The sequence below is a fragment of the Accipiter gentilis genome, chromosome 5 (assembly GCF_929443795.1).
Source record: "Accipiter gentilis chromosome 5, bAccGen1.1, whole genome shotgun sequence".
Taxonomy (NCBI): Eukaryota; Metazoa; Chordata; class Aves; order Accipitriformes; family Accipitridae; genus Astur; species Astur gentilis.
This window is the reverse complement of record NC_064884.1, coordinates 33,675,278-33,699,583: the sequence shown is the minus strand read 5'-3', so window position 1 is coordinate 33,699,583 and position 24,306 is coordinate 33,675,278. Positions and strand designations below refer to the sequence as shown.

At 38.9% G+C, this 24,306-nt stretch overlaps 1 protein-coding gene across 2 annotated transcripts in view; it reads left to right on the top strand.

Annotated features, from left to right (window-relative positions):
* Positions 1-18,518, top strand: part of PCMT1 (protein-L-isoaspartate (D-aspartate) O-methyltransferase) — a 35,878-nt gene extending 17,360 nt beyond the window's left edge. Inside the window, exons 5-8 of one of the 2 annotated variants that reach the window (XM_049799924.1) lie at positions 1,760-1,880; positions 6,621-6,706; positions 8,304-8,473; positions 16,272-18,518. In XM_049799924.1, the coding sequence (XP_049655881.1) occupies positions 1,760-1,880; positions 6,621-6,706; positions 8,304-8,473; positions 16,272-16,284 (390 nt within the window). In that variant the 3' untranslated portion in view covers positions 16,285-18,518. Of the gene's footprint in view, positions 1-1,759; positions 1,881-6,620; positions 6,707-8,303; positions 8,521-16,271 lie in introns of both variants that reach the window. The other variant, XM_049799925.1, reaches the window with a different exon arrangement.
* The last annotated feature ends 5,788 nt before the right edge of the window (positions 18,519-24,306 follow it).

Here is a 24,306-nt window from a genome sequence, read left to right as displayed (position 1 = left end):
TATTGGGAATGATGATAAAGTGTTTTGCTATCAAAATTCAATTGGGGATGTGCTTACTGGATCATGTGGGTGTTGCTTCAGTCTACTTGATCTAGAATGAATAGCTTGCATTTATGGCTCAGGTACCTGAGGGCACATTGATGTCATGGCAGCTTTACTCCTATGATAATCATCTCATTTGTGGTACTTCTGGGAAAGCTTTATGTTTACTTAGACTAGTAGAGCATCTTTAAGATTTTTGTTTGGGTTTTCATGTTAAACTGCTGTGATAAACTTACTTGCATAGCATACAAACTTAAGTTTATTGGCTTTTAAAGGCTGCTGGCAAATTAAATGAATTGTCGTTTTCATCCTGTAAGTACTGGAATTATAAAAAGAGTGGGGTATATTTTTATTCCAAACAGACCATGGAGATACAAAAAGTTGTGCCATTTTGCCATTGTCTCAATTGCACACATGTCAAAGTTCCAGGGTAATAGAAGTAATTGATGAGGACTGTGATATGCAGCAGGAGGTTCTCTTACTTTTATCAGGCTATTTCATGCTATGACCATTTTGCTAAATTTTAATTTCTGTGACATTACTCTTTGGAGTACAGTGGATCTTTTGTCAGCTTCCAGTACAACTGACTGCCAGACATTCCTCCAAATAACAGCCTGTGATTGTCATAGTGAAAACTTGCCATTTGTCTTGCTCTATTTCAAAGGCTAGGCTGGTCGTCTTCCACTTGAAAAAAAGAGATAAAACTGCTCTTTTGATGTTTTTAACATAGAACTTGTCCATAATAAAAACAGAAAAAAATCCTCATGATATTGATACGCAGTTGTTAATTTTCCATGTCTTGGCAACATTAAAATGTAACATGCAGAAACATAACCAATACATTCAAATGTGCCCAAAGACAAAGTTGTATGACAACATGGGCTGCTAGGACATACTGTGCCATTGTGTTCTTTGAGCTGGATCCTGTTAAAAATGGTGAGATTTTAAGATTGGAATTCTTTTTCTCCTCTTTCCAAAATTGGAATAGTTTTTCTGGAATAAAGACACAATTCCAGAAGAAATACCTGTAATGGAGGAGTTTTTTGTTAGCAGGCCTTTTTTCCCCTCAGAATACACAGATCTTTTTTGACCTTTTGTGAGTTACGAGCTCTCAAAAGTTCCACTCTTCCTGTGGAGAGAGCTGTAAATCTGAAAGTAGATTCATGAATGCAAGGGTAGCTGGAAGGTAGGTAGTTCGTCCCTCACTGTTAATTGCTGCGTTTGCTTCTGAAAGAATAGGCCTCTTGAGATAGCTTAGAACAAAATGCATGACTTAACTATTTTCCTTGAAGTAGTCTTCTCTAGAAAAACCTTAATCTTTAAGTTTATTCAACATGAAAGAAGGTTAGTTCTAGTATTTGTCCTTGAAGTTGTTACTTTCTATTGCAGGTAATTCAAACACTCATGATCAAATTTGAACTTGTAAAAATTCAGAGAAGAAATCTCCACTAATAGTATAACTTACCTGAATCACATCTCAAAAAGATGACTATAATAAGCATTTATAAGACTGTACTGACAAACTTTAATTACCAGTTGCTTCTAGCAGTCAGCATGTGTCATTCCAAGCAGCAGTTTTAATAACATTGGGAAAATATACTACCACTTCACTGTTTTTGTTTTGATTTTAGAGAAATGGGCTCAGGAGATAGAAATACTCATTCTATAAATAAATCAAAACTAGCAGAAATTATTCAACTGTATATTTTTATTCCAGGTTGGTCCCAAAGGACAAGTTGTAGGAATTGATCATATCAAAGAACTAGTAGATGACTCAATAAATAATGTCAAAAAAGATGATCCCACATTGCTGTCTTCAGGAAGAGTGAAACTGATTGGTGAGCATCAGACTGATATACTTACTAATTAAACTGATATTCTTTCTAGGAGCTGGTTGAAAATGACTGGAATTGGATGTGATTAAAAATTCTAATTTAAGAAGTTAAACCAAAGAAAGAAGAGACAAATGAAAATTTAAAATCAGTCATCTTTAGGCCTTTGAAAAATATCATCTTCACACAGTTTTGAGAATATGACTTCTGGTAATCTTAAAGAATATGTAATTATCTATTAACAGGGAAGTGTTTTCCGGTGAAAATACTTTACATGCTGAAGGTCTGTCATGTTAAATTTGGTACTTAAATTTGGGGTTGAATTCACAACTTTTATTGAATAAATGTACTGTCATCTAAATTTGAGGGTTTTAACAAAGCCTTCATTCTTCTGATATAGTAATTGAGAAAGCTGCACTCAGTCGAGTGGAAAAAGTACTAGATTGGCAATATGCATCACTGAAGTTTTATTTCACTTGTTTTTAAAATTAATAGTATTTGTATGTTAGGGAAGTGATTAACTGACACCAAACTAATTCAATCAGAGTTACTGAGAGGAAATAATGTTAAAATTATACAAGGACAGTGAATTGTTTTAAATAATACTTTTAAATAAAAAGAAAAAGATGCTTTTTTTTTTTTTTTACAAGATGCAAAGGTGGCAGGAGGAGAGCATTCCCTTCATTATCATTCTATTCGTTAAGTTTAAAAAAAGTTGAAGGTCTGGATTATTTTGAGGCTTCTTACAAGAGTGCTTGGAAAAATGATTATTATGTGATGTTTGGCTCTCACCTTAATTACCATTTTGATTCCTGGTCTTTTTTTTAATTGAGGGACTTTTCTAAATATTTTTTAAATAAGCCAATTGACACATGTACTTGTACATGTGTATAAAATGCAGCATACCTCACTGAGAACACTTATGCCTTAAACTTTCTTGGAAAAGAAGTTATACTGAGACTGTTGGGGCTGGAGAGGTGGTATGGGGGAATAATTTCCATTGTTGCTGTACAAGAGCAATTTGGCCTTATGCTTCTGGGTATATCTGAAACAGACTCTGATGCTCTTGGGAGTCTACAATTTGAAGTAAACAACAACATCTATATTATGTTTGACTATGTAGCAGGATGATGAAGAGACTTCTGAACAGTTTTGTTGTGAGGTACATTTAAAAAGTACAGATGGACAAGTAGCACTTTTGTGAATTAGGTGAAGAAGAATGTTTCAGCTGTGCTGGATTCCTGGAAATTCTTTGATGTGGGGCCAGAATCCAGAGCAAGCTCTTTTTTTAAAACAAAACAACAAAAAAACCAACCCCGAAACACCCCCTCCCCAACACACACACACTAAAACCCCCTGAAAACCCAGGGTTGATTGGTGATGGGAACTGTATGAGTTAAGACTAGGTAAGTCAGTTGCTGGCTTTTCAGAAGTAGGCTTCAAATGTTCTCCATTGCTTTGTCACACCTCAGATATACCATTACTGCACTTCAGAAGCATCAACATCATTTTGGGGTGTCTCAGTAACAGAACTGCACTGAGAACTTGGGAATAGGTATACTTAGGGTATGTTTGTGTTAGTTTGTGGGTTTTTTTTGCTTTTTTTGGTGTGGTTTGTTTTTTGTTTTGCCTTTTGTTAAAATCAGGAGGGTGCCTTTGAGGTGAATCTCTCAACTGCTGCTACTTACCACACTTTGACTCACATGAGAGCACTCCTGGAGAGCACAAACTTTGATTCCTTTTGGATGAAACTAGACTGGATTATGAGAAGCAACCAAATATGTTTGATATGTTAATGGCTATTAAGCCAGTAAGGCTAGAGCTAGACCAGAGTGATCGTTCCGAAATGCACATGTTGCATGGACATCAGGTTCTCAGCAAAAACTCTTGCTGTACAGATCTGCTTCTATTGTACTGCACTATTTGCTGATGCAGACATAGCCAGAGGGGATAAGGGTAGTCTAACCACAGTGAAGTAGTTTTTTTCTGTTTCTGTGCTCATGCTACAACTCTGCGTGAAACAGATCTGCATAGAGACACTGAAGGCTTGAGTACCATGATCAGCAGATCAGGTCTAGGTTCAAAAACAAGCTACAAACCCCAAAACCCTTTTACGTCAGAAAGTTCTGACACTACTTCCCCCCTCATCACCACCCGCCACCACTTCATTAACAGGCTGCATGTAACTGGAGATCTTAGTAGGATAGGTGGTGTTACTCAGGATGTAAGCACAAGCTCAAAATTTGGGCTGCTGTCTCCCCTTGGACATTGAATAATAATTAGTATCACATTGAATATATGAATGACAGCTTAACTTTTCTTTTTAATCTTCTGGATATCTAAAAGTGTGTTCCCATTGTGGGTGGGTATATACCTGACTGCTGTAGCCAGAATTTTTTGTGGTTGTTAAGAGGGAAGAGCCATGCCATGACTGATGTATATAAAGGAGCCTGATTTTTTTTATTTTTTTTTTTGTGGGTTTGTGCTGATTCTGAAGATGGTAGCTTTGGTTTGGACTACTGATTCTAAGAGAAAAAGGTTTAGATGTTTTGGGTCCTTTTTACCACTGCCAGTGAAGTAATAAGGTGTGCCGAAGTCCCATTCAGAGTTCTCTGGACAGCGCACAAGGTGCATTTAAGTCCCAGAATACCTGTGTTCTTCAGAAGATAACTTAGCAGTTTCTTTCACAGCTGTTTCTTCAACTTAGCAATCTCTTCTTTTGCCAGCAGTACTGGAGATCACTGCTTCTAATGCCTACTGCTGCATCTTAAGGAATGAGGGTCTGTCTCCCTGTGTAATTAACAGCATTCAAAGCAGTATCTCTATGTTTGAGCTAAAGAAGTGTTTCTCCATTGCCTTCTCTGATGGAACAGCAGCTTGATACAGTAACGCATCACTGCTTCCTTTTTAGAGGAGGTGTACAGTCCTGCTAAGATATAAGCAAATGTAAATGATGTACTTGATTGCCTTGAAGTGGTTACTCCAGTAGGACCCACTTTGGCAGAGTCAGAGAGATTAAGTCCTGGAAATACTGGAACTTTCATTACTGGCAACAGTAATGGAAGCCAACTTAGTAGAATTGGTGATCAATAGGCATGAGTTCTCTTGAAGCATTGGTAGTTCTTGGCAGCTTCTGCCTGTGGCCCTTTGTTGGAGCTTGTGCTGGTCAGAATTGATGATAGGAGGAAATAAGTCACTGAGCTTTAAGGGGGTTCTCAGCTACTGAGAAAATGTGCTCTCTTCTTATAGTCTTTAAGCTTTGGGTGTAGAAGGCTTTTGTAGGGTCTTGTTCCAGGACCTAATATGAAAGCTGACAAACTCCCCAATTTTAATTGTTTCAAGAAGCTGTCCAGATCTTCCTGTACACTCTTGGATACTTAAGGGTGGTGTTACTGTCCAGGTGGCCCTCGCTGTCACTGACGACAAAATGAAACCTGCTATGGCCAGCATGTATTTTACCTGCCTTGTGAGTTGTTGCAAGGCAAAAAGTTGACAAATTTTCAGCCTTTGGTGGGGGGGTTTAGAACTTCTTTTGATTCATTCAGCTTTTTAATTAACCTGTGATAATAGTGATTGCACAGAGGTTGAAGCTCAGTCTGAAGACAGGGAAACCCCAAACAACTACTTGTGCTGAGCAGAGGACTATGTTCATTAGCCTCCTTGCTTTTTCTTCTTGACTGGTTACTGGGACTTACTGAGTATGAATTTATGGATGCTTTAGCTTCATTTGCTTCTTTTGTTCCTAAATAACTCCAGAGAGAGCTTGCTTAACGTGCTCTGAGTTTCCCATTGGTTTCCTGTAAATACTGTGGATGCCACATTCACATCATCTTCTTTCAAAATTTAACTCAGAGTCTAGTTTAGTTTGCTACATTTCAGTGGCTTAAAAAAAAAAATCCAATCTGTTCACCTTTCATCCTGCATAACTGGGATGGTAGGAGACATCTGTGATAGGGTGCTTCTCCATGAGTTCTCCACCAAAGCTGAAGCTGCATCTGTAGTCCTCTGCATGACTTAATTACTCCTAACATCTTCCAAGCAACCACCTGGAGCCTTAGCCACAGATCTGACCTACCTATCTGTATTAATCCAGCAAATTGTCTGCAGGAAGGATAGTGAGACCCATCTGCTGGCAAAGGGGGATGTGTGTGGGGATTAGTGGCATACTGCATTAATGTATAAATGTAGGTGTGGACTTTCATTCCAACCAGTAGTGCAGTTATAGGTGTATAGTCCATGTGAATACTTGCTTTGTCTTTTCCTCACCTTTGGAGTCTTCTGATATGTGCTTCTGAGATTTAATGCTTTAGACTTATGATTTGCATTATGTTTAGGAACAGTGTGTGTGAAGGCAAGGCAAAGCAAAGCTTATGTTTTGAGAGGGTAAATGAGGGGAAAAGTCACCTGCGTTGGAATGGTAGGGCACATAAATACTTAAGTATCTTTTCTGGGTGGATCATGTGTCTCCCAAGAACTTTCATTATAAATCCATGCTTTCTAATTTCAGGTGCTTCAGTAGTATTTTGTATCTTTTGTAAGTGTGTGTATGTAAGTATGAGGGTGTTTTGTTGCATCTATTTTACAATTTTGTTAATATTTTTAAACTGATTTCATCATGTTATTACTGCTCAGCAGAATTTTAGTTGAAGTCTGAGCATAGTTGTTTATCTACCTATAGATATGGCAGATCAGCTGTTTTCTCCACTCCTTTTGAAAACGTTAAAAAAAAAAAGTGTTTTCTTGCAGTGGGAGATGGAAGAATGGGATATGCAGAAGAAGCTCCCTATGATGCGATTCATGTAGGAGCTGCAGCACCAGTTGTGCCCCAAGCAGTAAGCCTCTCTGTTTTATGTGTATGATTTGGTAATCTCTTAGCTGTAAAGAACATTTTACATACATATGTATGTAAAATACTTGATAGACTTGCACTGCTGGGAGTATCAGTGGGCCGTGTGGTATTACTGTGTGGTGTGTGGTTTTGTTTCTGTTATAATTGAGCTTCCTGTTGGTTTGCAAAAGGTGTATATTCTAATAACTCTCCTCTGAATATATTTTAAAAAGACTTGTGCACAACCCTCTATTACAACAATGAACTGGAGCATTTTATTTAATAAATTAATTTGGTTTTATCAAACATTGAATTACAGAAATTGAGTATTTATTTCCCAGGTTCCAAGGTGTTAAGCCTGTTGGAAAAGTAACATGCTCAGCTGGAAATAAAGACAATGCCATGTGTTTGTAGCTTTCAGAGTGGATACAGGGCAGTTCTTATTAGAGAAGCTGAAGAGTAACTAGGGAGTTTAGAGTGTGCATACATGAAGTCCATTCTTGCAGATCAGATTTTTTTTTAAATCTTCCTTTCATCAGGTAAATGGGAATATATAGCATGATTTTGATATACTCAATACCAGTTAAGTTTTTTTAAATCTGAATTTTAATGAGGGATATTGAAGGACTGGAGGTTTGAGGTGCTGTATACAGGTTAGACATTTCCAGACATTGGCTGTGGTTTTTGGGTTGTTTTTTTTTTGGTTTGGGGGGGGGGGGGGTTTGTTTGTTTGTTTTTATTTTGGGGTGGGTGCTGGGGGTGTGTGTGTTCTCAACAGTGTGTTGACAGATGACAATTTAAAAGATAACTTAAAGCTTATTAGCGAATGGAATAGTTCTTAATTATAACTTCTGTTAGTAACAGGGATTAAGATTTTTTTGTTTACAGCATCTGGGAAGTACTGAATTTTCCTTGAGAATACTGTTATTAGCCTCCTTCTTGAACTATGAAAGCAAAAAAAAAAAAATAATCCAAGTATTTATCTCACATACTCTGTTACTTGTCACTTATCTTACTCATATTCATATATTTTAGACTAGTTTCATAAAATGCTGTTCCATTCACAGAATGAAGGAGGACCTGTTGGGTAATGAGTGTATTGTAGACGACTTAAAAATTTTCCAGGAAGATAAATAAAAAAAAGTTACAAATCTTATTCTGTGGGCTTAAGAGGGGGTCAGTTACCCCAGACATGTTAGACAATGGGCATGCACTGGTGCACAATAAGTATCAAACAGTTAAAACTGGCAGTTTAAAAAGGTTGAATCTACTGTAAAAATAATTCATGATTCACATACTTTTTCCCCTCTTATGTAGAAAATAAAACTGCAACCAATCCAGTTAATCCAATTACTATTTTACTTTCTTTTGGAATTACATGAAGTTACTGTGAAATGTTTTTGTAATACCAGTTGTTGTACCATGTTGTTATGATACTCTCATTTTCAGTGCATTTTTTATTTTTCCTAATTGAAGTAGTTATCTACTGCATAACAGTAGATAGATAAATTGTGGCAAAGCTATTAATCTAATGTAACAAACTTTGGTTCCAGCTTCTCTGAAGTGGCTGGTTACATTCTAATTTCTATGTTGTGTTCTAGCTTATAGATCAGTTAAAACCTGGCGGAAGATTGATATTACCAGTTGGTCCTGCAGGGGGAAACCAGATGCTCGAACAGTATGACAAACTAGAAGATGGCAGTGTCAAAATGAAGCCTCTGATGGGAGTGATATATGTGCCTTTAACAGATAAAGAGAAGCAGTGGTCCAGGTGGAAGTGATTTTCTGTTCCACTTACTTCTTCCACACACATGCAAGGTGAAAGGGTGTGAATTTTAAGCAGATAGACTGCAAGGCCTGCCTTTGCTGCTGTCATTGCTTTCTGCTCCTCCATACCATGAAAAGTGACTCAGTCTGCATTACTACATCACCAAAAGGAGGTTATGCTAAGTTTGAGTTAATTTAAAAGCAGAAGAAATATATTGCATGGGTTGCACTTTGTCTCTTTTGGACATGTTTTCTTTAGTCTTTGGTGTGTTGAAGTTTCTTGTTTGTTGTTTTGAACACATTATTTTCTAAATTTAAACTTCCCTTCTAATGAACTTTTTATAAGTAACTTGCCCAGTAATTAGGGTAAAGTGTAAAATGCTACTTAAGAATAAATGTTGTTTTGTCCTGTGAGTTAGTGGTAATTGGGTGTTCATTTTTTATTTTTCTGAAATGTCACAAATGAAGAAAAATCTTTGTAAAATCCTTTGTGGGAAATACAGATAATCTTGTGAGCACTTCTTCCTCAGCCCCCAAGCAGCAGAAAGTGGAGAAGGTAATCCCTTCTTCCCTAAAGTATAAATGTAGTTGAGTAGTGTTCAGAAAATTTTCTCAGACATGTTATTAAAAGTCTGTCATCTGTCTCTGTTGGGGACATATTTGCGTTTGCCAACACAGCAAACTCTAAAGGCCTTTCTAGATGTAGTAAACCTTCCAATTTGCTGAATTGAATGGCCAGTAACATAGACATAACACAGCTGTCAGCTTAAACCATGCTAGGCATTAGTATGTGAATGAACAAAGTAGCAGTCCTGTTTTGCTTCCTGGCAGAAAAAGCTTGTGAATGTATCATCTGTGTATCTGCGTTAATGAAGTGCATAGATCTGTATTGGGTTCTGAAAACAACTTTTGAGCTTCATAACTCCTAAGTGTAGATTTTGGGGTGTTTTCCCTTGATATTCTGGAGTATAGCTTGTGATTTGGATACGTGAATACTTTGAGTTTAAGCTATTAAAATGTCCATAAAAAGCACAAATAAAGCAGTTTACTGCTGCTTACCAAAACCTCTTTTCAGTGTTTCATGGTTTACTGTATAGCCACCAAGTACAAATTACTCTTAGAACAACTTTGAGTTACTGTTTAGTTCAAAGCTTGTGAAGTATGCTCGCTCTTCAGATGTTTTGTATTTGTTATGCAAATTAATACTTTGTTGTCAAATATTGCCAATACTCCCTCAGTGTGGTACTCGGGGCGGAGGGGGTTCCTGCCTCTTGTAAGGCTTTGGAAGTCTTGCTTTGTGGTCGGTTTCTTCCTCTGGCAAATGTGGTGGACTTTATTATTCAAGTTTGGAATCCATGCTCTGCCTACTCTAGAAAGAGAAGTATTCTTAAGCCTTCCTTTTTACAGAGAGGCTTTATAGATTTCTCTGCATTTCCACCTGATCTGATTATAGTAGCAATTGGGTTTTTTTCATAGCAGCAATGTGCGTTCAATAAACACTATTTATAGGGAGGGTTTCTGGAATGACAGTGGTTATCCTTTGCTGCCAGTGAAGGTGGTGTAGTGTATTAAGGGACTAGAATTCTAAGGTCTTTGCATCTCTTCTGTGCAGTTCTGTAGTCCATTTTCTCTGCTAGCTCAGGAAGAAGTAATAGATTGTCTTTGGGACTTCTTGGTCATGAGTCTTGTGGAGTTCTTTTCCCCAGATTTTCTTAGCAGTTTCTGTTCTGTTCTGAAATATTTCTTTATTTTATTTTTAATTTGAGTGTTAAGAATATACATTGGTGTTATCAGAAAAGGTAAGTGCTTAGCCTGAAGGGTTACCTTGATCACTACAGTGGCATAGAGGCTGTTTCTTGCTACACTAATTTAAATTTGGTTCAGACTTGGAAATCTCTGTTAAAGGAAATCTCAGAAGTTCACTTCTTGCAATGTTTGTTTTTAGTTTAATTACCCATTTTGTGATCTAAAGAAAATTCCCATTACCTTCTCAAGGATAACTGCCAGTGCACTGCTGACCTTACAGGAGGTCTCATCCATCTTTTCTTGTTGTTTTTCATTATTGATGAGTTTGAAGTATATGGTCAGCCAGCTGCTGCTAAGGAAACTCCTAATTATAAATAGGCATTTGTTATCTATGCTAGCAGCAAAGATGAAAGAGGTATTCTGCACTTCCTAGATTTCAGTTTAACTTTCCTAAGTTGTTGAAGACCTGTGAGCAGAGATCAATTAGAGACTCCTCTGAAAGAGTGTCTTTCAGTCTTTCTGTGATAAAGAGCTGTAGTATATGAGAGACTCCAGTTGTTGTCAATCTAAAATTCATTGAACATTTGTCTTTTTCTGGAGTAGCTCAAGAATCCTATGTGTTTAGCTTGTCATTCTCTTACTTTACTTTGTTATGCAATTTCATTCCTAATTGCAGGTAACTGTTACATGACGTTAAGAATTGGTATCTCTTCACAAAATACAATTGATACGCCAGCAGTATTTTCGTAGGCTAGCAGACCTTCCAGTTGGCAAGAAAGTATCCACTTGAACTTTTGCTTAGCCATTCACATGCTGGAGAAGTTACTACAGTTCCTTACTAGGGCTGCGAGGTGCTCTTTATAAAGCAGCACAGTAGTGACTTGATCTTTAAGTGGTGTTTGAGCTCAAAGCTACCTTCAGATGTTTTGCATCATTTTTCACTAGGTAAAACTGGAACTTCTAGCAAAAGAAAATCTGGACTAGCTGGAAGGAAAAGACTCCTTGGATTTTGATAAATTGATGTTGTAGTGCTAAATAAAGATTCTTATTATTATTGGATTTCTTTAAATTTAGTCTGTAATATTCTAGTTTGGGTTCAGCTGCAGTAGTATTTTTGAGATCCAAATATTAGCGGGAATCTTCTCAAATGTGACTCCATGGGACACTTGGAAGCAGAATATACACAGGAACCCTCTCTCTGGTACAGAATGAAATGCATTAGTGTACCAGAGATGCAACAGTAGGTGCCCACTTACGTGATTATGCTGGTAAGGATGTTTATCCTTTCACATAAAACTTCCCAATTATTAATTGATTTTTTTCTTACTGGTAAGTAGGGAGGAGAGAAGACCTCTTGTGCTGCACAGTTGAGAACACAGCTTATTGGCTACCTTGTTCGCAGTTTTTGTGTAAGTTAGGATCTCTCTGGTTTTACTGCTCTGTGAGAACGCACTTACTACTGGTATGGAGAGACAATCTAAAGAATCATAGAATCGTTTAGGTTGGAAAAGACCTTTAAGATCATTGAGTCCAACCGTTAACCTCACACTGCCAAGTCCACCACTAAACCATGTCCCTATGTATCACATCAACACACATTTTAAATATCTCCAGGGATGGTGACTCAACCACTTCCATGGGCAGCCGGTTCCAGTGCTTGAGAACCCTTTCCATAAAGAAATTTTTCCTAATATCCAATCTAAACCTCCCCTCGTGCAACTTCAGGCCATTTCCTTTGTCCTATCACTTGTTACTTGGGAGAAGAGACCAGCACCCACCTCAGTACAACCTCCTTTCAGGCAGTTGTAGAGAGCAATAAGCTCTCCCCTCAGCCTCCTTTTCTCCAGGCTAAACAACCCCAGTTCCCTCCTCATAAGACTTGTGCTCCAGGCCCCTCACCAACTTGGTTGCCCTTCTCTGGACACGCTCCAGCACCTCAGTGTCTTTCCTGTAGCGAGGGCCCAAAACTGAACACAGGACTCGAGGTGCGGCCTCACCAGTGCTGAGTACAGGGGAACAACCACCTCCCTGCTCCTGCTGGCCACACTATTTCTGATACAAAGAGAAATAAGAGAATTACAATGTAAGGAATGTTTAGCAATGAGTCTGTTGCAATATTGGATTTTATTTACAAACAGGCAGCTGTTTTAGAAAGTTAACAACTTTTTAACTTAAAATATTTCATTAGTAGAAATTATTTATAAATGTCATGCTAAATTCACATTTGCTGATAAAATACAAAATTATAATGACAGTGTAACCTTTCTGAGCAAAAACTGCAGTGACTAGACTGGGGCTGTTACTGTGTCCCACATATCTGTACATACAACATGATTAAGCAGCCTTTTGGAAAATGTGTTTATTAGAAAATACGAAAATATGTTTCTGCTTAGAAACTCTTATTCAGGGTTTCAAATGCCCCTGATGAGCTAGTTGTCTAATTTCAACTGAAATTAGCAGGAGTTTTTTGCCCAGAATTCCTTAAGCTATGCAGAGTAATGATAAAGTTTTTTTTTTACTTTGGCAAAAAGAATCTCTGCACAAAATATTTTAGATTAAATTTAAAATTTATGTATTATGCAAAAATGCATGTTATGTAACTGATAGGTTGCAGAGAAAATTCCTTTTCTTTGTAATTTCAACATACTGTCAATTTGATGATTCATCATAGCAAATAATAAATACTTTATAACAGCACCTTTCCAGATTAAAATGCTACAAGTCCAAATATTGTGTCTAAACCTTTAAAATTACCAAGGGAGAAATAAATGCCTGCTGAAACACTGAGTAGATACTGAAATTCAGTGTAGCCTAATATGAATTAGAAATACAATATCAGTAATGACAGCATATTTTTCATAGATGAATGATGTATCAAAAAGGAAAAGTCAAATGCTGCCTAATGACAAGAAAATTGGAGTGGATCAAAAAGTGAGTTACAGATTTCAGATAAATTTATACATGCTCGATCAAATATTTAATTAGAATGCCTTCCACCAAAGAGGTGGAGACAGATCACAAAACTTCCTGACTTACCTGTATCCCAAACTTGTTGATAAGATTTGTGATTTTTTTTTTCTTTTCTTTTCATAATGAACTCTGACATTTACCTGAAATACTACCTGTTAGTTTTTTCTAAGATTGTTTCTTAGTTTGTTGTTGGATATTCCCAATGGGAAGTGTGGAATATTCCTCTATATGTTTTCCCTACTAGTAAGCCAAATTTTTTCAAACTTTCTTAAATTTATTTTTAGAGTAGTAATTTTGAGCTAATGACTTCTGAAATTTGCTTTAACTTGAGCTTATAAAGTTGCTTTGATGCCTCAATTGACAATATTAGATGAGTGATTCTCTTGCTAGAATTCCAAGGGCCTGAGGAGGACTATTGTGATGACTTAAAACCTAAATATATGTATTGCTTACTAAGCAGGAGCTAGTAAGCAGATTGGAAGGAGCGCGTATATGAAGGTGGAGGTAAATTAGGTGAGTTGTGTAAGAATCACAGCAAATAGTCGTGGCTAGAAAAAAGGAGAAAAATAGAAATTAATTAGTAGATCTTTCCTATGGCTTTAGAGGACAACAGGATATTTTTAACAAGGAAATAGCAGTTGTCTTTTGAGTCTGCATTTAAGCTTTGTAGGAGGATAGGCAAGTATCCTGTTTTTTACCAGTAGTTGAAACCTGGTGTGTTTCATAGCTTGGCAGCTTCTGATCCATACAACTGAAGTTCAGATCAACTGATGCTGTTTTGCAGTGGATATTTAAGTCTGCAAGCTGTTCGCATTAGGTGGAAAGCTGAGAAGTGTTACCTACCTAATGATCTGAGACTTTTCTGTAACTTTCTAATATATATAATCCAATAGTACACATATAAGCTCAGCTTCTCATAACAGTAGAAAATAGATGCTGCATAATTTTAACACATACATCATGGATTGTTTTGGGCTGGCATGCTGCTGTTAGATTAACCAGTAGCGAAGAGCAAGTGAAAAATCTCAAGGGAAGCTGATCCCCTTAATAGAGTAAATGTTCTAATAAACGGAATATGAAAATCTTTATTTTCAAAGTGACATCTAGGATATACTTAATTTACAGGAACATTATTATGTGGTCACGAATAGCTTAAAGCAATGCAAAATACCAACAATTAAAACATTGGCATGTTAGTATCACTTACTTGAATTCTAAGGACAAATACCATTTTGTAAAACGCGTTAGCAACATTATGCAAAGACCTTGCCAACATCTGTGGCTGGGTAAAATTATCATGTTTAATAGTTTCAGAGTAAATACGGAATTTTTCTTAGGCTTACAATTTCTTGAGGATCTAGCTTGGGTTTAGAGGATTAAGAATTATTTTTCACAGTAAAAGGCCAGGCTTTTACAAAGCTATGAGAGTATATGGCAGGAATTGGGATGAAAATCACATCGGCAATTAGGCATATGAGACTAAACCAGCAACAGCAGTAGTCAATACTTACACTTTTTGAAGTTGTAAATATTAACTGATGACGCAGCTCCTGGAAGCATTAAGGATGAATGAAGTACTTGTCCTAAATTCACTGGCACTGCATTTTAAACTGAGTATCAGATGTTTATTCTTTTAATCTGTTTAAGTAAGCAAATGCCCATTCTGTGAAATAGGCAAATATGGAGAACTTCCAAACCTTTGGCTATAAATAGATTTTTCTTTATCCCTGCCAAGATGTGTTCTTTCCCTTTTTGCCTTTTTTCTGCTTTTTGTAATTACTGCAACACTCTGAAGCTGTATGATTAGTACCTCGCTATTAGAAGGCAGCACAAAGTGCAAAGAATGCAAATATTTATCACTAACAAAGCACAAGGTTTGCATCCCAACTGCATTAGATAGAAAACTAGTCATTTAACCACTAGTTGCAACAGCCTTTTCAGTTGCTTTTAAAATGTTTTGCTTGCTGTCATTCCACGCTATGTGATTCCTGAAGGATAATGCCTTTGTAACTTTAAAGCTTTTGCTTGTGCGCATGTAGCACTGTATTTTTGTGGGTTAGTTTGCATGATAGCTGGAAATACTATTGTGTATTGAGCCAGCAATCACATCAGTGAAGTTTTTCTTAATTCAGACAGTGTTTGCTTTGGCTAATGAGGGTGATGCACCTACTAAAAGAAAAATTGCAGCAAATTCATTGTGAGTTTATAGATTGCTTGTGCCTTGAGGGGGGGAAAAAAAAGCAAACACTTCTGTTTGAATTTACCAACATTCATAACAGCACAGTGCACAGCTTTCAGTTTTGATGGACATTTTGCATTAAAGTTAATGCTTTAGAAATATTTAAACAAATCACCAATATATGATAATTTCACTGTTGGAATATGGGTTCTATGGGTTTCCTGTTTCAATGTGTTTTAAGTGTTCTGCAGGAACAAAAGCCTGCATTTTCTAGATTCCTTATAGTGATTTAGAGACTTGTTGATGCATCCTTTCTCCTACCTGAATGTCCTTTTAACACGCACACCCACCCTGCCCCCACCCTTTCCATAACCTAGTCCTGATTTAGCACAGTTCCTTCAGGACCTAATTGAGCTCCTCTGCGAAATAAATACAATAGGTGGTACAAACTGCATGACATTGATGTGAGATTTTGTTCCTAGCTTTCTTGAGTGACGGCAGCTGAGGCTAAACTTGCCTTTTTGGCAGCTACAGAGAAAGTTTTTTGCCAATACTCTGTCCAGTAAGTTGGCTTAGGTTCTTGCCAGCGTGTAGCCAACAGAGTTTGGATGACAGGTAGCTGTGTAACTAGCTGTGTGGCGTGGGCAATGTTCATTAAAGCAAATGTTCCATTAAATGTAAAATGGAGGGACCCATATTTCACGATACATCACATAATAGTATGAGATGAAGGGGATTGCTGTTGCCTTTCCCTTCCTTTTATTTTAACCTTAAATGATTGAAGAGATTTCTGAAGTTTTGCTGATGTGCATGAGCACTTAAATGTAATCTGATTCTATATCAAAACTTTTCAAATATGATTTCCAAGGGGAGGAGAAACATAACTGCATGTGTTTTCTTTCTACAGGGATGAATTGTAAAAGCTACATCATCTTGACCCAAACATAGTGTTACAGTGGACTGCTCATCTCCAGTTCTAAAAGCTTTTTGAAAACCAACAGCATTGCAGCTTGTTTTGGACTTCGTTATACTGTTGTTATCAGCATGGAAAAGCGTGGTGTTTGTTTTATTTTTTTAGATGCTCAAGGCAAATCTGATAAAGAAATGGTGGAAAGTTTTATGTGGGCACTGTTTTATTTAACATGCCTTTATTTTACTTTCATCTGTTCAAAGTGAATTTCTGCAAGACTGCAGATAAAGACCTCTAGCTTGTGAACTCTAATTTTGATGGGGGTACTTGAACACTCACTTCTCTCGGCTCCTGTGTCCCTTGGTAAAACTGCTTCTGTGCACCTTATGACACTACATAGGTAATACCAGGTTTTCTGTGTTCCGATGTCTGCTAGATGCTACTAAAAGGAGATGAACTTCCTTTTAAGCTTTTGACATGGTGTCATAGACTAGCATGTAGTAGATACAATCAGCTGCTTTGTTACCTTAAAACCAGGCATTTGTATATATTAAACTTCAAGACATCAGAGGTGGGTGGTCGCTCTTATCAATCACGGCTGTTCAAGTTGGACATAACAGACATGGTTTTCCCTTTCCTTCTAAAATTAATTAATGGAATCTTGAAATTCTCTTTTGGTTTATAGCTCACTGCTGATGTGATACACATGGATTTAACTCCGTAAATATGAAGTAAGCTGTCCCAATCACTGAACAGTTGATGCAATGCTGCTTTGCCAAATAAAGTTAAAAGCAAAAGGGGGCTTGTGTGGAAGGTTAGGATCAGTATGTAGTAGACTACCGAGATGTGGATTGCTAGATTCTTTATTAAAAAAAAAAAAAAAATCCAGTTTGATTCTAAAAGAAAGTTGCTTTTGGCAAAGCCATGTGCTGTATTAAAATTCTCATTTTTCTAACTGCGGGCACCCAGGAAAATTTCTGGCTTTTTAGAAAGTGAATTCTTAATTGCTCTACAAGGAAAAAATGATACATGCAGAAAGAGTAATGAATCCTGGACTCCGAAGTACAGAGAGATATGCAATTGTTCAGTTTTCATATAGAAGAACAGTTGGGAGGCAGTAAACATTTTTTTTTTCTGCCCCAAGTTTTCTGCTTTGGTACTGTAAAATGTCAACAGCAAATTGCGAAGCAGTACAGTAAGGTGGGCTGCTTTGGGAAAGGGGGGAAGTGTGTCTTGAGTCATCTTGCTCAGATTTGAGCAACCAGGAATTAAAGTAAACAGCATGTTATCATTATTTTCTTTTTTTTATGGTAAAAAAAGATTATAGAATAAAAGAGCTTGCATAAAAACAACCCATAGTGATCACTGCAAAAATATATTTGACTTTTATGGTAGAACAGCAATAATTTTGTGACAGGATTAATTCCTGAAAGCAAGAACATTAAAATTCAAAGGCTTCTGAATATGGAAGGGGAACATTTTAAATAACCTGCCTTTTGAAGGTCAGCCCCATCCTATTCCTGTGTAAAAGATATGTATCACTTGATTTGTTTAGACATTAATGTACCCCCTCCTGATCTGACTGCAGCCTGGGAACACATACACAAGATTAATCTTATAAAGGAATTAATATAGTGTGTATTCTAGAAAATACAATTCAGAAAAACCCACTTGCACCTGACAAATTTGTACTAACCCACAATCAACTGTGAATCTAGTTCTTGGTGTTGAAGTGAAATATCTTAAATGATGCATGCTAATGTTCAACCTTTTGGTCACTGTATCGTTCAATTTCAGTTCAGCTTTATTTACATCTTCTCACTAATTTAATTAGCTACATGAAAGATAGGAGCTCAACTGTATCCAAATTCTTGTCTCTGGACACACTGTAATAAGCTAGCCTAACTTAGAAGAGGTGATAAAGCTGAGACTTAGTGACAACTTTTTTGGGAGAACCACTTCAGGAGGTGTAGGACTTCAGGGACCAAGGCTGTTGGGATTAGTGCACCCATTCCACTGAAGGGGTTGGTGATAGTCAAGGTACTCAGAAAGGAGTATCCCGGAGTAGCATTTAGGAATTGGAAGATGAAAACCCCTCCATGATGGAGCAATGGTTCTGAAGTAAAAACTTCTTGGAGATGAGGACAAGTTGAAATGCAGAAGATTTGAAGAGCTTCAATAAATGCTGTGTGAACTGTCTGAATTGCTACTTTGCCAAATAAAACAAATTAAGAGGAAGCTGTATCTAGGTGTCTATCTGTTTTTTGTGGGTGTGTTTTGGTTTCGGGTTGTGTTTTTTTTTAACCTTCACAGGACTTCACATGTCCAAAAATAAAGCACGCATGTATAAAAATACTAGTTTACTAAATGACCAGAACTGTGTGTCTGTTTTCGGTTAATATATTGCAGCAATTACCAAGCCTGGTAATACCATATGGAGTGTAAGTGGAGTTTTACTTGGCTGCTTGGAATTTCTTTTAGTTCACATCTATGTGTTTTGGGGAACAGTGTATGAATTCTGCCTGCCATCTGTGGTTGAATCCAGCTAGCTAGGAGTGTATGATCTGCCACTTGCAAGGATTAAAGCTTATCTTTTTCCTAAGAGGTGCAGTGACGTTTCCCTGGACTGTTGCGATCACCTTTAAGCCAGAACAACTTGGGAGAACAGTTTGGCTGAACCAGAGATAGTCACTTGTCAGGTTGTTTCCAGGGGTCAGGCAGTAGAAGACCTCCAGCGTTTGAGCAGAGGAACCAAGAGCCCATACCTGTATCTTGAAAACCTACAGACAATGGTGAGCGCTCTGTAGAGAAGAGCAGTTTGGTGTGCTGTATGGATGCTTTCTGTTCATGTAGCAGGAATATTTTTTTTGTTGCTGTTTTTAGAGAGAAACTAGCACACAGGCTGTACACCAGCACTGCTGATTGAGGCCTCCTGGATGATTCCTGAAATGTTTTGTAGTCAGCGAGTTTGAAATGGGCAATAATGCCTGGAGCGGGGAGGCTCTATGTGGTAGGCTCTGGAGCGTCCAGCTGGCAGCGGTTCTCTCTGCATGTGCAGTGTTTTTGTGACAAGGTGACAAGCTCCAGGGTTTTCCAGTGTGGGGAGACTGTGGAATTAACTATCAGCACAAAGAGGTGAACTAAAATGCCCAGAGGCATTCCTGCCAGGAAGAAGGATGTTAACCATTCCTACAACAGCAGTGTTTCCTTCCTTTTACTCCTTAATGTGCCCTAGGACATGCTGCATTTGATTTAAATGCAGTTCACAGAGGATATGATTGCATATCCTTCTTGATTTTGACATGATGCAAAGGATGAGTACTGCAAACCAAGCTCATGATTTGTATCTCTAGTTCCATTTAGCTGTTTTTGAACATATTATAATGCAGTTAGAAAGAGCAGTAATACTAATTACCTTTATGGAACCCTTGTTCTTTGGTCCAAATGATGTGGAAGAGGTATTCTGCTGAAGTGAATGAGCACTGGTCCTGGCTCAGAAAAAAAGGCATGATGAGGTTATGCAAGCTCATCGTGCAGAATAAAACAACAACAAGGAAACAAAAAACCAGAGCGGGGAAGTGCTGTCCAAAAGGCAGCATGCATGCAGGGGAATGCAGGGGTTGATGTGGTCTGAAACTGGTCTTTTATGTTTCAGGGCGTCCAGACTTTACACATCAGGAAGTGTAAATTAGAGTTTAAATGCTGTGGTATACAATAGATGGATTCGAGCATGGGGTTTAAGTTGTTTTTTTGGGTTCATACAGTCTGCCTCTGTTGGCTCTATTGGAGTTTTGTCTGTCTGCTTATAATTATGAAGAGTTGAAGACCCGTTGTGAGAAGTGCATAGACACTCTTAAGGTATCATAAACCCCTTTGCCTTGACTGTAATTGATATGCACTTGTGTGCACAGAGCACCTGCTGGCAAGGTTTGGACTTCCATGCCTCAGCCAGGTCTGAGGAAATCAGCTTGGGCTAAAACATGGCCTTATGCAGGCAGAGACACCGTAAACTTTCCTCTACCTGACCTGTTTACCTCCCGCATTTCGTCCTTTATGTACAGGGCTGCTTTCTGCTCCAGGTGGTAGTTTTATATGCAGCACGAATCTGTAAAGCAGCTGATGTATTCTGAGTTTTCCTATGAAAGGCTGTTGTTCTCTCGTGCTCTTGGCAGGGTGTTAGAGACGCTCAGCAGAATGTGCTCAGGAACTAACATCATATTTCTTTAAATTATGAACTGAATGGACGTAGCTACTGCTGAACTATGTATGGAGGAGATCCGGCTGCCTGTTGAAAATTGCCTGAAAGCTTCAGGAAGGAGAAATGGAAAGAATTTGCTTTGTGTCTCATCACACCAAACTTGAAAACTTGAGAGACTCAATCCCATGCCTTTTTAACAAAACTCTGTTTTAGCAACAACAATTTTCATAAAGACTGTTGACGGAGTTTTTCTGAGCTCTCGCTTCGATCTTCTGATGTTTCTTTCTAGTCCAGCCATTTCATGAGGAAATGAGTTGCTGAGGAACTAACCTGATAGGTACTCTTGAAAATGTTCCCTCATCCTACTAAGCAGCTGAAGTCCTTTTTTTCAGCCATGTTTAGGCATATGTTTGCATCCTGTGTGTCTTTATCATGAACAGGTTAAGTATCTTGTTTACCATGTTCTGTCAAATTTTTTTGCTATAATGGAGAAGGGGCATCTGAGATGGATCAGTAACTTTTATTGCAGGTGCCTTATGGACTAGGAGGGCACTCTCAAAGGCCTCTGGTCAGGGAAATGGGTGATTCAGAGCATCTGCCTAGGCTAATGCTCTGATCAGAGCTCTGGAGAAGCTCGTCTCCCCTGGCTATAGAGGCAGCCTCAGGAAAGTTGTCTCCTGTGCATGGAATTAGCTTTCAGGGATGCTTTCCCCAAAGTCCCTACTGCCCATTGTGCTGCCTGCTTTCAAGTCCTTTCCAGTCCTGCACCTGTTCCAAGTTTCCTGCTCCCTCTGTATCTATGTTGTTCAGTCATTTGTTCTGAATGTAGGTACCTTAAACGCATCTCTTTCGTGCATTAAGATCTGGTAGTTGTGAAGAACTGTGTTAAAACTTCTTGCTTTGCCCTCTTTACAACAGGATTAAGCATCTCTGTTGGCCAAGCAGCTGATGACGTCCTTGCAGGCTGAGACTCTCAGTCTTTCACAGCGCTGAACCTTTCTGCCTTGTCTGGTTTTTCTCAGCCTGCTCAAAATGCACTTTTCATTGACTTATGAGTGGTTTGTAACTGTCAGCCAGGAGCCTTACAAATGCAAAAATTAAAATTCTAGCAGGTACCTTTAAAGACTTGTTTCTGAACTGGCTGCTTCTGCCAATTCAGTCCTTCCAGATGACAACTTTTGTGTTTCAGAGCTCCAGTGCAGAGTGCAGCATTCGGCAAGTGTTTCTGTTGTAGTACAAATGTATCTGTAGCCTTACATTCTCACTTTCTGACTTAAGTAGCCATTAGTTGAAAAATATATAGCAAAGTTACTTCTACACATTTTTTTCCCTCTAAATACTCCCTGTTTACAGCATGTTTCCCTTTTCTTACTCAGGTCAAGCCGATTGTTTCACAGGCTCTTTTCTTTCATACTAATTACTATGTCTTTGTTGCCTCTGTCTGGTCTTTACAGCCATCAGGTCTCTCTGGATCTTTTCTAGCTTTTCCCTTTGCTTTTACCCTTCTAGCTTTTGCCATTAGAAACTGAAAAATCCCAATTCCTGATGCTCGCGAAAGCAGCAAGCGTAGACCTCAGTGATGCATGACTGTGAATTCTGCTGGGGCTTACTAGAAAGGCGCTCTCTTTGTTTTGGGGTGGCGTGTTTGTGTTGCTATTGGTTCGTGTCTCTGACTCGCTCTGTGGAGTTTGGGATTGAAACTCTTAGGCTTTATCTAGGATTTAAAAAGCAAATGGAGCATCACACTGACCTATTTCAGCCTTTTTGTTTTGCAAATGTGCTTTTGGAACTGCCCCTGCTATAATCCTGCAGTGCTATGGAAAGACTACAGCAGGGATGTTCAGTCTAGGATCCCCTGCAAAAGTGTGCAGCGAGCAAGCCACTTTACGGGAAAAAAACTGACTTCTAATTATAGATAAAACTCCGGTAAGTATTGTCTGTTACTCTGAAATAATTTGTACCCTTAAGTGTACATAAGTTGGTCTGAAGGACAAAATAGTTGAAAATATAAGAAGCATTCTAACCAAAATACATATCTTGATCAACATTAAAATACACTGACAAAACAAATCATAATGATCTAATACACAGACGAGCAATATGCACAGGTATACGCTATCAGAGCAATCAATATTCTCTGCTTATCTGTCTAAAGCATGCTGGTAGTAAAAATAGGTGGACTGAGCATATTCCCAGATGTGTGGATGGACGTGTCGGTGTTTAGGACAGGAAAACCAGATCTGACAGACCTCAAATAGCAATGATTTTCATACAGAATACCTGACTTTTCTGCTGCAGTATAAACACTGTATATAAAACTCCCTAAGTCCTGCAGTTTGCATGACAAGCCGTGAAAGCAGTTGGCAATGCGACTGTGAGGATGGGGTGGAAGCAGTGCCCGCTCAGGGGCCTCCTCTGCGATTGCAGAGAGAGCCCCAACCTCGGGAGCGGCGGGGCAGGGGCTACAGAAGTGGCGTCAGCGGGAGGCAACGGCTGGGAGCAGCTGGGGAGGAGGAGGCAGCACACCCAGCACGCCGACAAGGGTGTCTTGCTGCAGCTTCTTCTGCTGGTGCTCAGTAGCTCAGGATCACTCATTTAAAGTCAAACAGCACGACAGCTATTAAATGAAAACGCATGTTATCAAGGCCAGTGTGTATTAATTGCAGGAGCTGCCAAGCCGATCTGTTATTTTGCTAATTTTGTCTTGCTCTTCATCTGGCTGACAATGCCCAGGCTTTCTGGTAAGGTGCAAACTTTTTTTTATTTCAGTCCAGCTGTGGAGTTTGTAATTACCCAAGAAGTAACAGGCCTCTCAGGCTGGTGGTCTGCACCGCCGCAACCATCACCATCTCCTCTCCAAGAAAGAGGAGTCCCTGGCAAGACTGTGGCAGCTCTAACATAGCGATAGGCAGACTCCTGTGCTGCGCTTGCTGTCTGCCGCTCTCACTCCAGCTCTGCTTGGAAGTGGTTATTCTTGGCTGTCATACGTGAAACCCACAAAGGTTGATTCCGCTTGCGGCAGCGCTGCAACGAAGCCTGCTGTCTGGTAAAGCAACTGGAAAGCTGAGCAGCTTCTCGCACCACGGTGGTACTGGCTGCCTTGTGCTCTGTGCGGGATCTCGCTGCCTGGAAGAACAAAACCAAACCTTTTGTTCCTCCGCTGGCTGCATGCCAGAGTAACGGGTTTCAGTAACAGGAACACTATGGGCACAGTGAGAAAAGACTACTTTTCTTGCTGCTACGGTAAGATGGTAAAGGAGAATTAGATATTCAAAACCCCAAACAAAGGAAGGCGACGCTTTTTCAACGATGGGAAATAATACCCTGACCAGATGAGCAGTGTGTCTTTCCTGGAAGGCTGTATTCAAAATGTGGTCTTCTGGGTCTTGCGCTACTTGCCGTGCCTTCTGTAGGCTGGGTTGGAAGGGAGGCCGTGCTCCCAAGTTAGAAATCGGCAGCGTCTCCTGGACCCGATGTAACGCCGAAGTACAAACAACCAGACTTTGCCTAACGTGGCAGGAGGGCTCTGAGCAAGCAGCGCCGGCAACCGGACTCCCTGAGAGGTTGGTACAGCCAGCTCTGCGACCGCTGTCCTGCTCCCCTCAAGTACTGCTCGAGAGACAGGGCATGGAGGTAGACATCCTGCTCTTCTCAGTCTTCATACAACAAAATATCTCTACAACTCCCCCTCACCACACACGTTCCAGCTTCTTTTAAGGCTGTTTCACAGAGAGGAGAAACGTACTTCTGTCTGCTGCTCTCATGCTATGGTCAAATTTAGCTAGTAGCTGGAAATAAAGACAATGCAAGAAATGTAAGAATAAAATAGGTTTA